Here is a 13,481-nt window from a genome sequence, read left to right on the forward strand (position 1 = left end):
ATTGCACAGACTGCAGCTGGTGCACAATGTGGCCTTGAGAGACGCAGTCGTCTCTAATTAATTTAAAATCTCCTCCGGATCATGGAGGGGTATCAGGGGGTTACGGAAGGTCTAGTAATTCACTACTGAGAACCCTGTCTGTCTGTCCCTTATGAATAAATGACAACACAATGCTGTAGAATTACACAGCCATGCTAGGACTGTGTCTAGTGCAACTGGGTTACTATAACATGGAGCAATCAAGCCCAGTTACATATGCTGTATAATATGACAGAGACATGCTTTGAAGTTATGATTCTATGTATATATTTCCCTAATGATAGATTGTATGCGTACACCCAGCTCCAAATCCCATGCCTTGTTTCACAGGGGTTGTGTTAAATGGGGAAGACACATTTCGGTTGAATCGCACTCAGTTGTGCAACTGACTAGGCAGTCCAATGTTTCACTTTTCACTGAACAATGCTGTAGTAATATTTGGATGAAATCACTAGCCTTGCTTATTTCCCCACCGTGACCTTCCCAGGTAATAGCATGATAATCCCATTGAGTTCAATGTTAATCCTGAATACCCAGCTACAATCCCTAGGCAGAGCCACTCGCTAAACCTTGATGAGTCAGCAGAATCATGAAGCATCTCATCTGGCAGATTATATGACTAGTAGAACAGTATTATAAATGTTCTAGGATCAGTTTTTCCTTTTAGATCACAATCGATAAGATTATATGGACAAGTAGGACTTGATCCTAGACCAGCACTCCTTACTCTTGAGACACTTTGTGAATATGGACTTTGACAGTTCTCTTAGGAAGAGAAGGCCATCTACAGGACAGAGAGGGGAGAACATCAGTGAAGACAGTCTACTACCGTGCAAGCTAATCATAATCAGAGGTATCTCCTTTTTTAGTCACTCGAGACGTCAGGGTAAATGTCGCTTTAGAAAGAATGCTTATGCTAGCTTTTCTACTAATTGCCTGATCAGTTTTTCTCACATCGAGTTGATCCTCCGTTTGAAAAGACTGAATGTAGTCTAGTCTAGCTGCAGCTAAATGTCAGTGGTTGGTTTTTAGCTCGTTAAGAGTATGCTTTCAATTATCAGACTTGCTATCACTGGGCAAGGCCAATTGCCAAACGCATATAAAGTCTGTGGACAGCAAATACTTCAACTGTGAAATACTGTAATGTCTCGTTCGGATTTTCTGGCAACGTACAGGTATCTTAAAGTTGTATTTAACAGTTCTGGGCCTTGTTAAATGGCAGAAATTATACATTGAGCAAAAGCAGAAGACTGCTTTTAATGTAAGGTATGCTGTTACACGTGTGTTGTTATTGAAGCTCTTGGCAAGGCTTAGTATGAAGACGTAGGGGCACGCGTTCCAAATGGCACCCTATTCCCTATGTAGTGCACTACTTTTGACCACGGCCCTTAGGGAGATTATCGAGTAGTATGTAGGGAATAGGGTGCCATTTGGGCTTGAGACATAATTTTTTTTTTAATCGCATGGTTGTTGTGCCTGGGGTGTTTTTAAGTAGATGTGGTTAACAAAAGGCACGGCCAATGGACAATTGTAGGAACGCAGGACAAATCACTGAACAGGGTCATTCGCAGTTGTGTTTGAGGCAAATGTGACCTTTGTATATGGAGGTGATATTCCCATACAGTAAACATCTTTAGGCAATTAGTGTGGGTGTTTGAACAATTGGTCGAAACATTTTTGATGTAAAGTCATTTAAATTGCAATAAGTCCAGTACAATTTACCTTTCATTTTCTAATTTGAGATTTTAGTTTGTTTTTTGAACTGTGCCTGTGTTTAAAACTGTTTATGTTAGAGTTGTAAACTCTAGAATGTACAACGCATCCCTTTTGAAAGAGAAAAGGTCTAGTTTCCAAAAAGGTCACAAAACTTTCAAAAACGATTACTTAAACTCATGTTCAGTTGTTCAACTCCGGGTCTAACTAGTGGTGGTATTGGAACTCGTTTTGGGTTTGGTCCCGGTTGCAGCTCGGTCCAGCTCTAACTTGGCACCAGCCCTGCGACTGTGGGTTTTATGTTCCTGTAGCAGCGTGTTATTTACGGCAGCCATTATGTGTGATGGAGAGGCTCCCTGGTGCGCCACATAGTAGCCCTGGGTTGACGGTCTTGTTGAAGAACTGGGGGTGGTTTCAGTTGTGAATAGGGTTTAATGTGGTCTGCTCAACTGCTTCAGCGAATTAAAACCGTTGTTGGGAAGAATTTGGGCCAAGTCACAGAGTTAGAGTGAAACATGGTTATTTATTGGACGGCTTCAACTCTAACACACTGGGCTTACAACTGAAGGAGCCAAGAGGTTTCCCCCCCTTTGGGAAAAAACGGTTTTGTCATTGTTTTGTATTTCATTTATTATATATTTTTTGTTGTCTGGAAATGGCCCTGGTTGTGGTGTTGCAGTAGCGTGGGACACTTTTTCCATTCAGTGTTACTTTGTCTTTCTCTTTTAGAGATGACATTTTGTTCATTGTAGTCGTTTAGAGGACACTCTTATCCAGAGCAACTTACATTTATCTTAAGACAACCATATATCTCAGTCATAGTAAGTACATTTTTACTCAATAAAGCAGCTATTAGCAAAGTCAGTGCTAGTGGGGGGGGAGTGAAGTGTGAGTCTTAGGCACCCTTGGGGAAGGAAGTGGTACGAGGAGAGGTGCTGTGGGATTATTTAAGATACTCTTTGAAGAAGTAGAGTTTCAAATGTAGTGTCAAGGTGTAGGGTAATAGTGACTATGTGGAGGGTATAGGGGTTTATTTGTTATTCACACTAACCATTAGTAGTGTCTAGGGGTAGGGTATAGGGGTTGATTTGGTATTCACACTAACTATTAGTAGTGTCTAGGGGTAGGGTATAGGGGTTGATTTGGTATTCACACTAACCATTAGTAGTGTCTAGGGGTAGGGTATAGGGGTTGATTTGGTATACACACTAACCATTAGTAGTGTCTAGGGGCAGGGTATAGGGGTTTATTTGATATTCACACTAACCATTAGTAGTGTCTAGCTGTAGGGTATAGGGGTTGATTTGGTATTTACACTAACCATTAGTAGTGTCTAGCTGTAGGGTATAGGGGTTGATTTGGTATTCACACTAACCATTATTAGTGTCTAGGGGTAGGGTATAGGGGTTGATTTGGTATTCACACTAACCATTAGTAGTGTCTAGGGGCAGGGTATAGGAGTTTGCTTGATATTCACACTAACCATTAGTAGTGTCTAGGGGCAGGGTATAGGGGTTGATTTGGTATTTACACTAACCATTAGTAGTGTCTAGGGGTAGGGTATAGGGGTTGATTTGATATTCACGCTAACCATTAGTAGCGTCTAGGGGTAGGGTATAGGGGTTGATTTGGTATTTACACTAACCATTAGTAGCGTCTAGGGGTAGGGTATACGGGTTGATTTGGTATTCACACTCACCATTAGTAGTGTCTAGGGGCAGGGTATAGGGGTTTATTTGGTATTTACACTAACCATTAGTAGTGTCTAGGGGTAGGGTATAGGGGTTGATTTGGTATTCACCCTAACCATTAGTAGTGTCTAGCTGTAGGGTATAGGGGTTGATTTGATATACAGTTATATAGGTAGTTTAATTTGAGAGTAATAAAGAATTGTTATATTAAGGCCTACATAGTATATATATGGAGGTTTGAAATGTGTCATTCATGCGGTAAGGGCCCTGGTTTGTGCTACGGTAAGCTCCTTGGTTCCTCTCCTGTATGCTGCTTGAGCTAGTGTGTTGTTCAATAGCCACTAGATGGCCCTGCAGTACTTGTCTTGTGAAATTGTCCATCTTGGTTACCATGCAACGGACAACCTAATGAAGAAGATCTTGGTAGTGTTGCATATTTCAGAAATAACACAATGATGACGATTAAAGAAGTTTGTTCATTATTACTTTTTCAAATGAACTCATGTTTTATGTGTGATAGCCACGGAAGGTAAATATTTTATACCTGTATATTTTTTTAACAGAGGTGTAGGAAAGGCCATACTTTGTTTGCTCTATTCCTCATGGAGTGTTGTACTAGTTGATATTGGACAAGGTTATTCACTCAATTACAGTGACTCAGCACTTTAAATTTAATGGCCTACCAATGTATTTATTATTAAGCACCTTTTAGTCTTTCTGTTCAGATGCAGTCACTAACGGACCTTGTTCAGGACAACAGTACAGAGAACAGAAGGACGTCAGGAGATGGGAGGCATGCCCGCATAGTGAGACGTCCGTACAGTGAGACGTCCGTATAGTGAGACGTCCGCATAGTGAGACGTCCGCATAGTGAGACGTCCGCATAGTGAGACGTCCGCACAGTGAGACGTCCGTACAGTGAAACGTCCGCACAGTGAGACGTCCGCATAGTGAGACGTCCGTATAGTGAGACGTCCGTATAGTGAGACGTCCGTATAGTGAGACGTCCGCATAGTGAGACGTCCGCATAGTGAGACGTCCGCACAGTGAGACGTCCGCACAGTGAGACGTCCGCACAGTGAGACGTCCGTATAGTGAGATGTCCGTACAGTGAGACGTCCGCATAGTGAAACGTCCGCATAGTGAGACGTCCGTATAGTGAGACGTCCGTATAGTGAGACGTCCGTACAGTGAGACGTCCGTACAGTGAGATGTCCGTACAGTGAGACGTCCGTATAGTGAGACGTCCGTATAATGAGACGTCCGTACAGTGAGAAGTCCGTACAGTGAGACGTCCGTATAGTGAGACGTCCGTACAGTGAGAAGTCCGTACAGTGAGACGTCCGTACAGTGAGACGTCCGTATAGTGAGACGTCCGTATAGTGAGACGTCCGTACAGTGAGACGTCCGCACAGTGAGACGTCAGTACAGTGAGACGTCCGTATAGTGAGACGTCCGCATAGTGAGACGTCCGCACAGTGAGACGTCCGTACAGTGAAACGTCCGCACAGTGAGACGTCCGCATAGTGAGACGTCCGTATAGTGAGACGTCCGTATAGTGAGACGTCCGCATAGTGAGACGTCCGCATAGTGAGACGTCCGCACAGTGAGACGTCCGTATAGTGAGACGTCCGCATAGTGAGACGTCCGCATAGTGAGACGTCCGCATAGTGAGACGTCCGCACAGTGAGACGTCCGTACAGTGAAACGTCCGCACAGTGAGACGTCCGCATAGTGAGACGTCCGTATAGTGAGACGTCCGTATAGTGAGACGTCCGCATAGTGAGACGTCCGCATAGTGAGACGTCCGCACAGTGAGACGTCCGCACAGTGAGACGTCCGCACAGTGAGACGTCCGTATAGTGAGATGTCCGTACAGTGAGACGTCCGCATAGTGAAACGTCCGCATAGTGAGACGTCCGTATAGTGAGACGTCCGTATAGTGAGACGTCCGTACAGTGAGACGTCCGTACAGTGAGATGTCCGTACAGTGAGACGTCCGTATAGTGAGACGTCCGTATAATGAGACGTCCGTACAGTGAGAAGTCCGTACAGTGAGACGTCCGTATAGTGAGACGTCCGTACAGTGAGAAGTCCGTACAGTGAGACGTCCGTACAGTGAGACGTCCGTATAGTGAGACGTCCGTATAGTGAGACGTCCGTACAGTGAGACGTCCGCACAGTGAGACGTCAGTACAGTGAGACGTCCGTATAGTGAGACGTCCGCATAGTGAGACGTCCGCACAGTGAGACGTCCGTACAGTGAAACGTCCGCACAGTGAGACGTCCGCATAGTGAGACGTCCGTATAGTGAGACGTCCGTATAGTGAGACGTCCGCATAGTGAGACGTCCGCATAGTGAGACGTCCGCACAGTGAGACGTCCGCACAGTGAGACGTCCGCACAGTGAGACGTCCGTATAGTGAGATGTCCGTACAGTGAGACGTCCGCATAGTGAAACGTCCGCATAGTGAGACGTCCGTATAGTGAGACGTCCGTATAGTGAGACGTCCGTACAGTGAGACGTCCGTACAGTGAGATGTCCGTACAGTGAGACGTCCGTATAGTGAGACGTCCGTATAATGAGACGTCCGTACAGTGAGAAGTCCGTACAGTGAGACGTCCGTATAGTGAGACGTCCGTACAGTGAGAAGTCCGTACAGTGAGACGTCCGTACAGTGAGACGTCCGTATAGTGAGACGTCCGTATAGTGAGACGTCCGTACAGTGAGACGTCCGCACAGTGAGACGTCAGTACAGTGAGACGTCCGTATAGTGAGACGTCCGCATAGTGAGACGTCCGCACAGTGAGACGTCCGTACAGTGAAACGTCCGCACAGTGAGACGTCCGCATAGTGAGACGTCCGTATAGTGAGACGTCCGTATAGTGAGACGTCCGCATAGTGAGACGTCCGCATAGTGAGACGTCCGCACAGTGAGACGTCCGCACAGTGAGACGTCCGCACAGTGAGACGTCCGTATAGTGAGATGTCCGTACAGTGAGACGTCCGCATAGTGAAACGTCCGCATAGTGAGACGTCCGTATAGTGAGACGTCCGTATAGTGAGACGTCCGTACAGTGAGACGTCCGTACAGTGAGATGTCCGTACAGTGAGACGTCCGTATAGTGAGACGTCCGTATAATGAGACGTCCGTACAGTGAGAAGTCCGTACAGTGAGACGTCCGTATAGTGAGACGTCCGTACAGTGAGAAGTCCGTACAGTGAGACGTCCGTACAGTGAGACGTCCGTATAGTGAGACGTCCGTATAGTGAGACGTCCGTACAGTGAGACGTCCGCACAGTGAGACGTCAGTACAGTGAGACGTCCGTATAGTGAGACGTCCGTATAGTGAGACGTCCGCATAGTGAGACGTCCGTATAGTGAGACGTCCGCATAGTGAGACGTCCGCATAGTGAGACGTCCGCACAGTGAGACGTCCGCATAGTGAGACGTCCGCATAGTGAGACGTCCGCATAGTGAGACGTCCGCATAGTGAGACGTCCGCACAGTGAGACGTCCGTACAGTGAGACGTCCGTACAGTGAGACGTCCGCATAGTGAGACGTCCGTACAGTGAGACGTCCGCATAGTGAGACTTCCGCATAGTGAGACGTCCGCACAGTGAGACGTCCGTACAGTGAGACGTCCGCATAGTGAGACGTCCGCATAGTGAGACGTCCGCATAGTGAGACGTCCGCATAGTGAGACGTCCGCATAGTGAGACGTCCGCATAGTGAGACGTCCGCATAGTGAGACGTCCGCACAGTGAGACGTCCGCACAGTGAGACGTCCGCACAGTGAGACGTCCGCATAGTGAGACGTCCGTACAGTGAGACGTCCACACAGTGAGACGTCCGTATAGTGAGACGTCCACATAGTGAGACGTCCGTACAGTGAGACGTCCGTATAGTGAGACGTCCACATAGTGAGACGTCCGTACAGTGAGACGTCCGTACAGTGAGACGTCCGTACAGTGAGACGTCCGTACAGTGAGACGTCCGCACAGTGAGACGTCCATATAATACATTATTAAGACATCCATATATTCAGTCAACTTCCCATGGGCTTGTAGTCTATGTTGAAGCATCCACTACAATGTTCAGTGTGAATGACACACATGATGAAATGTGCATTTCACCCTCTATTGTAAGACAGCCATAGTCAGCTACCCATGGCCTTGGTGGCTATTTGCTGTGTAGCGTTTGGACCAGTAAACAGTTGCTGGTTAGAATCCCTGAGCCAACAAGGTGGAAAGAAATCTACCATTCTGCCCTTGAGCAAGGCATCCCCAACAACAAAAGCTCAAGGCGCCGATGATGTCAATTTTAAGGCTGCCCCCCGCACCTCTCTGAGTCAGAGAGGTATCCCCTTTTCTTTCCTTCCTTTCGAGGCATCCCCTATAACCTTCACTGTGAATGAGATATATCATGGAATGTCCATGAAACATGCTATAAAGAACGGTAATCAGTATCTGCATTATTCCAGGCACGATTTTCCTTTGCTATGATCACAGCCCCCTAATATTGTACTGTATGTTAGAGGGTTCAAGTGAAGAGGAAATTCGGTAACTCTTGGCGGACATGAGGAGGATATGTCCAATTTCCTCTTCACTTCAGTTGGCTCCTCGATTCATGCACATTAGCGAGGTAGTGGCAGTGTTCCTTTCGCTTTGTACCGTTATTGTTTTCAACACCGTGTCAAGGCCTCTCCTTTGCCAAAAGATAACAACCTTATCTTTTGGCAAGAAGCGTATTACACCCTCGACAGAGGGAGATGGTTGAGTGGTTAAACCTACTGTACAGCTAAGAGGCTTACCCAGCATGCAGTGATCAATAGTTACATCTGTCACTTCCTGTAACTCATTTGGCCACGTGGAGACAGATTATAGGGAAGTTGGTGCACTAATTATCTCCACATCATGTTTTCAGTTGTACAGTGTCTTCAAGTGGAAACCAGTGGAAACTCAACCAGCTTGTGGACGTTTAGATGTAAAGCAGGCAGTGTTTGGCCCCACACAACTTTACCACAGAACCCCAACATTATCTTTGACTTGAAAACTCTTCCTTGAGATGGCCAGACAGGACTGCAGGCCAGGCCGCACGGCCTTTGAAGTGTAGAATCTGAAGTGTAGAATCTGAACCGAGGACTGTTTTTTCTCTCTGGAGGAGCAACTTCTGAGGCTTCAGGACATAGTGCATGTTCCAATTAGGATCATAGAAAAGAAAATGGATGTTCAGAAGCTTTTCTACTTTCCGAGACTCTATAGCGAAAGTTGATCATCTTTCAGCAGTGAGCCTGCAGTGGAGTCTTTCAAAACCATGTTTAGGAAAGACAAATTCCGCGTTAGTGCAGTTGTTTTCCACTGTGATTCTGGCAGCAGGGTTTAAGTGAGTGTAAAAAACATTAAGGACACCTGCTCTTTCCATGACATAGACTGCCCAGGATAATTCAGTTGAAAGCTATGATCCCTTATTGATGTCACTTGTTAAATCCACTTCAGTAGGTGTAGGTGAAGGAGAGGAGACAGGTTAAAGAAGGATTTTTAAGCCTTGATAAAATTGAGACATAGATTGTGTATCAGTGTTAGGTCATCAGGGTTCAACTTATTACCACAGTTGCAATATGATTGCTGGTTGCCTTACAATTGTACATTTGAATCAACATCTTTGTTTTATTACAGTTAAAGGTGCTGCATTACACTGGGTATCCATTTTGTGCCATGGCAACTGGGATGGCTTTAGGAGCTCTAGTTAGAGCTCTAGTTACATGGTATGGTTCTCCTGAACTGTAAAATTACAAATACACTGTAGAAATAGATGTTATGACATAAATGTTATGACATAGATATTATGACATAGATATTATGACATAGATATTAAGAAATGGATATTATGAAAAATATATTTGTGACATGTAGATACTCAGACTTTAGTCTATGTTGCTGGTGGCTTTTCTATCTCTCTACCTGTGTTGGCTGGTAACAACACATATTAAAACCAGCAGCTAACCTGACTCTGTCCTTTCCCCCACAGCGACAAAAGCTGATTCATGTGCTAGAGGAAGAACGACGCCTGCGATTGGACAGTGAGAAGCGGCTTCGGGAGGTGACGGACGAGTCGGAGCTGGGCCGAGCGCAGATGGTTTCACTACAGCAACACTTCTCCAGGTAACACACAGCCCCTATGCACGCACGCGCGCACACAAACAGTCTTGCGCAGCTAACCTTGCAAATCAGTCCCATTCAAAATCCAATTTTCCCTAACCCCTAAACCTAACCTTAACCCTAACCTGTACCCTTACCTTAACCTTAACCCTAACCCAAAAACCTAACCATAACCCTAAACCAAACCCTAGTACCTAACCCTAACCCAAAACCTAATTCTAACCCCAACACTATTCTAACCTTAACCCTAAACCCTCTAGAAATAGCATTTGACCTGGTAGGGATTTTTCCGTTTACTATTCTTGTGGGGACTTCTGGTCCACACACACACACACACACACACACACACACACACACACACACACACACACACACACACACACACACACACACACACACACACACCGCACCATGACAACAGACCAGTAGGCTCCACCAGCTTACTGTACCACTACTGCATGACACAGGTCAGACACAACCTATATACTGTAGGCCTAGATACATTCTGTGCATGCTACCATCAGATTGCACTACTGTACCCATTGACGTCATGCCAAAGACTTTAATGCAACAGACTTTGCCACAGGTTTCAAACTAGGAGCCAATTTTAATTTACACCCCCCTAAAATTACACTGTCTTTGGTTCATTAGCCATCTCTGTTTTACATTTTTTGTGCTGAGAAATCTTTATTGCAGTCCATCTCTCCTCGTACCTTTCTCCACTTCATTGGAGAATATAGACCTATCTCTTGGTGTATTACTTCATCAGTCAACCTTGACTGTATTGAAAGACACATTTTATCTCTCCAGCATTTAAAATGAAGTAAGAATGAAGTCTTTGTCAGTTCTCTGACCGTGAAGAATGACTACTGCTTCGAGACTCCATTTCCCCTTTACTATATGGTCATTTCCTTCTTGCTACAGGCTCATTGAGGTGTGACTGTATGTGAAAGAATTCACTACTCAGCACCACTCAGCTCGGAACTGATGTCATAATTAGGAGATAGTCATTCAATGCACTGCCTTACGAGAATAACCCGTGGATTTTTAGAATGAGCCCTTATCTTCCCATTTTAAATTGGGTGAGGAAAATCTGTCATATTAAAATAGTCTGACTTTGTAACTGAAGTTAGTTGCCTGGAGTTAGTTGCGCAGAATGACCTCTAAACGTGGTGGGTCATTGTTGTCATGTAGTGTTTAACTATGGGGTTAGTCCAGCTATGGTACAAGTCCAGCTATGGTACAAGTCCAGCTATGGTACAAGTCCAGCTATGGTATTAGTGTTTCTTCTCTAAGTTTTGCAGGTAGCCTAGTGGTTAGAGCATTGGACTAGTAACCGAAAGGTTGCAAAATCGAATCCCAGAGCTGACAAGTTAAAAATCTGTCGTTCTGCCCCTGAACAAGGCAGTTAATTAACCCACTGTTCCTAGGCTGTCATTGAAAATAAGAATTTGTTCTTAACTGACTTGCCTGGTTAAATAAAGGTAAAAAAATAAACAAATGAAAATAAATGAGTATTGTAAGAAATCTGATGTTCTTAAGACTGCAAACTGCTCTCCAAAGGGTGTTTGTGGGCCAGTGGTTCCTGTCGCTGCCCTTGGTCAAGGCGTCTGGAGTTCTAGCATCCCCCAAAATCGCAACAATGATGTCAAGAAGTGGGATTCGAACCCATGCCTCCAAGGAATGTCTGATGTATTACAGTGTAGTGGCTATTGTGGCAACTCACCCGCTTCACTCAACCGCATTCACAACAGCCTTGATGGCTAACACACTGCAATGCACATCAATTAAACGTTAATTAACGTAGAACCCAATAATTCTATATGGTGTCAAACTTAATGGACTAGAAGTTGTTAAACAATCATCATGGGACATTGTCGTTCCAGCCCACAACTCAACATACCCATGCCCCACAACTCCGTATCATGTCTTGGCTGTGGCATCCTGTCACCACTATCTATATGCGTATCCATCAACATATTCATTCTGTCGCGGAATTACTTTATCCATGTGGGTGTTCAGCATGGATTAGATTTTGCAGTCAGCACAGACAACACAGTCAGCTCAGATTTGCTATTGTGTGTCTGTATAGTAGCTAGCTGCCCCCCCCCCCCCCATATGGAATAATGCCTGAGGAATCGGGCACAGATCATTCAACACAGAGATCTAATAAAAGTCAGTGAGCGGCGGAGACATCGTATTTTGTTTACATAAGTGCCTGTCGCCAGTCTTTGTCCCTATTCATATCGCCCTTCCCTGACTGCCTCAGTTATGGCTGCCATCAGTGTGATCCCCAATCAGTGTCTGACTCAACCAGCCATAGCCTTATTATGTGTTCTGTCACATCATCCAGAGTCTAGGCTGATCTCAGATCTGTTTATATTCTGGGCTATCGCTGGCGTGGACCAATGAATCAGCTGATAGCGTTAGCATAACGACGCCCGATGTCCCAGAGCCCGAATAAGCGAGGCAGGCTAGACTGGGTGTGCATGTATGTGTGTAGGGGGAAAATATATTAGGCTTATCTGTGATTGGGTCCTGCTCTAGTCCCTTTGTGACAGATGCTTCCGTCGCCGGGCGGTTGCCTCTCTCCAGACGGATTGTTCTTATTGGCTGTGACTCCTGTGGATGACTGCATGCCTCCTCGGCCCCTAGACTGTGGAAGAACAATGTAGACGGGGACTCCATTATGTCCTTATAATGCTCAGCGAAAAGACACTTTCCCACCACACTGAACACTATAGGAGATGAAGTGCTTGGCATTGCTCAACTGGTATAATTCTCCCTGTATTGCTCATTGTCAGTGGTGGTGGATGGCAGTAATTTCAACAGGCATTGCTAGAAATGTGTTTCTTTGTCATTGTATTGCTCTTGTTTCTGTACCTTTCAGTGCCTATTAAAGGAGGTTTCCCTGCAGTGACAGGACATAGAGGAGATAAATGGGTTTAGAGAGACTCAGTGTCTTGTTGAATACATAATGTTTGTTTTTGTATGTTGGAGTGTCTGGCTGCGTCTGTGTGTGTGTGTGTGTGTGTGCTTGTGTGTGTGTGCTTGTGTGTTTATTGCGTACGTGTGTGTGTTTGTGTGTGTGTGTGTTTTGCATGTGTACCCGGCCTCTCATTGGATTATCATGTTTACATGAGAGCCAGTAATGTGTGGCGGTGGTCGTAGTGGCAGATGGGACATCTGTGTGGTCACTTTAATTATGAGCTTACCAGCCAGCAAACCAGTCAGTCAGCAGACTGCTCACACTGTCTTCAGCCTGAACCTTTGACCCACTTGATAATGCCAGCTCTGCACTCGTAAGTCACTGACACACACACACACACACACTGTGTGTAGTGCTTAGTTCAGGATGATTGAGCATTTTGTGCCATCCAAAAGGGGCATTTCATTACTATATTGTTACCTGAATTATTACTTGCAATCCCACTAAAATCTGATTCTCCAGTGAAATAACCTTCCATTGTACCTGTTTCTTTGGTTGTCAAGGATAGAACCTATGTGTCCTGCATACATCTAGGCAACACATATCCTACGTCCCAAATGGCACCCTATTCCCTACATAATGCACTCATTTTGACTAGAGCCCTATGGTTCCTGCTTGAAAGTAGTGAACTATCTAGGGAATATGGTGCCATTTGGGATGCAGGACCTACGTGCCCTGCATACAGCTAGGCAACACATTCTACGTCCCAAATGGCACCCTATTCCCTACATAATGCACTATTTTTGACTAGAGCCCTATGGTCCCTGCTTGAAAGTAGTGAACTATATAGGGAATATGGTGCAATTTGGGATGCAGACATAGCCTACCATTCATTTCTCATCAGAAGAGGATAGCCTCATCCCATGAATGTGTACTCAGATAACA

The 13,481-nt window shown here is 45.3% G+C and overlaps 1 protein-coding gene across 4 annotated transcripts in view; it reads left to right on the forward strand.

Annotated features, from left to right (window-relative positions):
- LOC109878184 (nck-associated protein 5) overlaps positions 1-13,481 on the forward strand; it is a 166,569-nt gene that overhangs the window by 84,156 nt on the left and 68,932 nt on the right. For 3 of the 4 annotated variants that reach the window (XM_020470417.2, XM_020470418.2, XM_031792465.1), the window contains one exon: positions 9,477-9,610. In XM_020470417.2, the coding sequence (XP_020326006.1) occupies positions 9,477-9,610 (134 nt within the window). Of the gene's footprint in view, positions 1-993; positions 1,215-9,476; positions 9,611-13,481 lie in introns of those variants that run through there. The other variant, XM_031792466.1, reaches the window with a different exon arrangement.

The sequence above is a fragment of the Oncorhynchus kisutch genome, linkage group LG16 (genome assembly GCF_002021735.2).
Source record: "Oncorhynchus kisutch isolate 150728-3 linkage group LG16, Okis_V2, whole genome shotgun sequence".
NCBI classification, from domain to species: domain Eukaryota; kingdom Metazoa; phylum Chordata; class Actinopteri; order Salmoniformes; family Salmonidae; genus Oncorhynchus; species Oncorhynchus kisutch.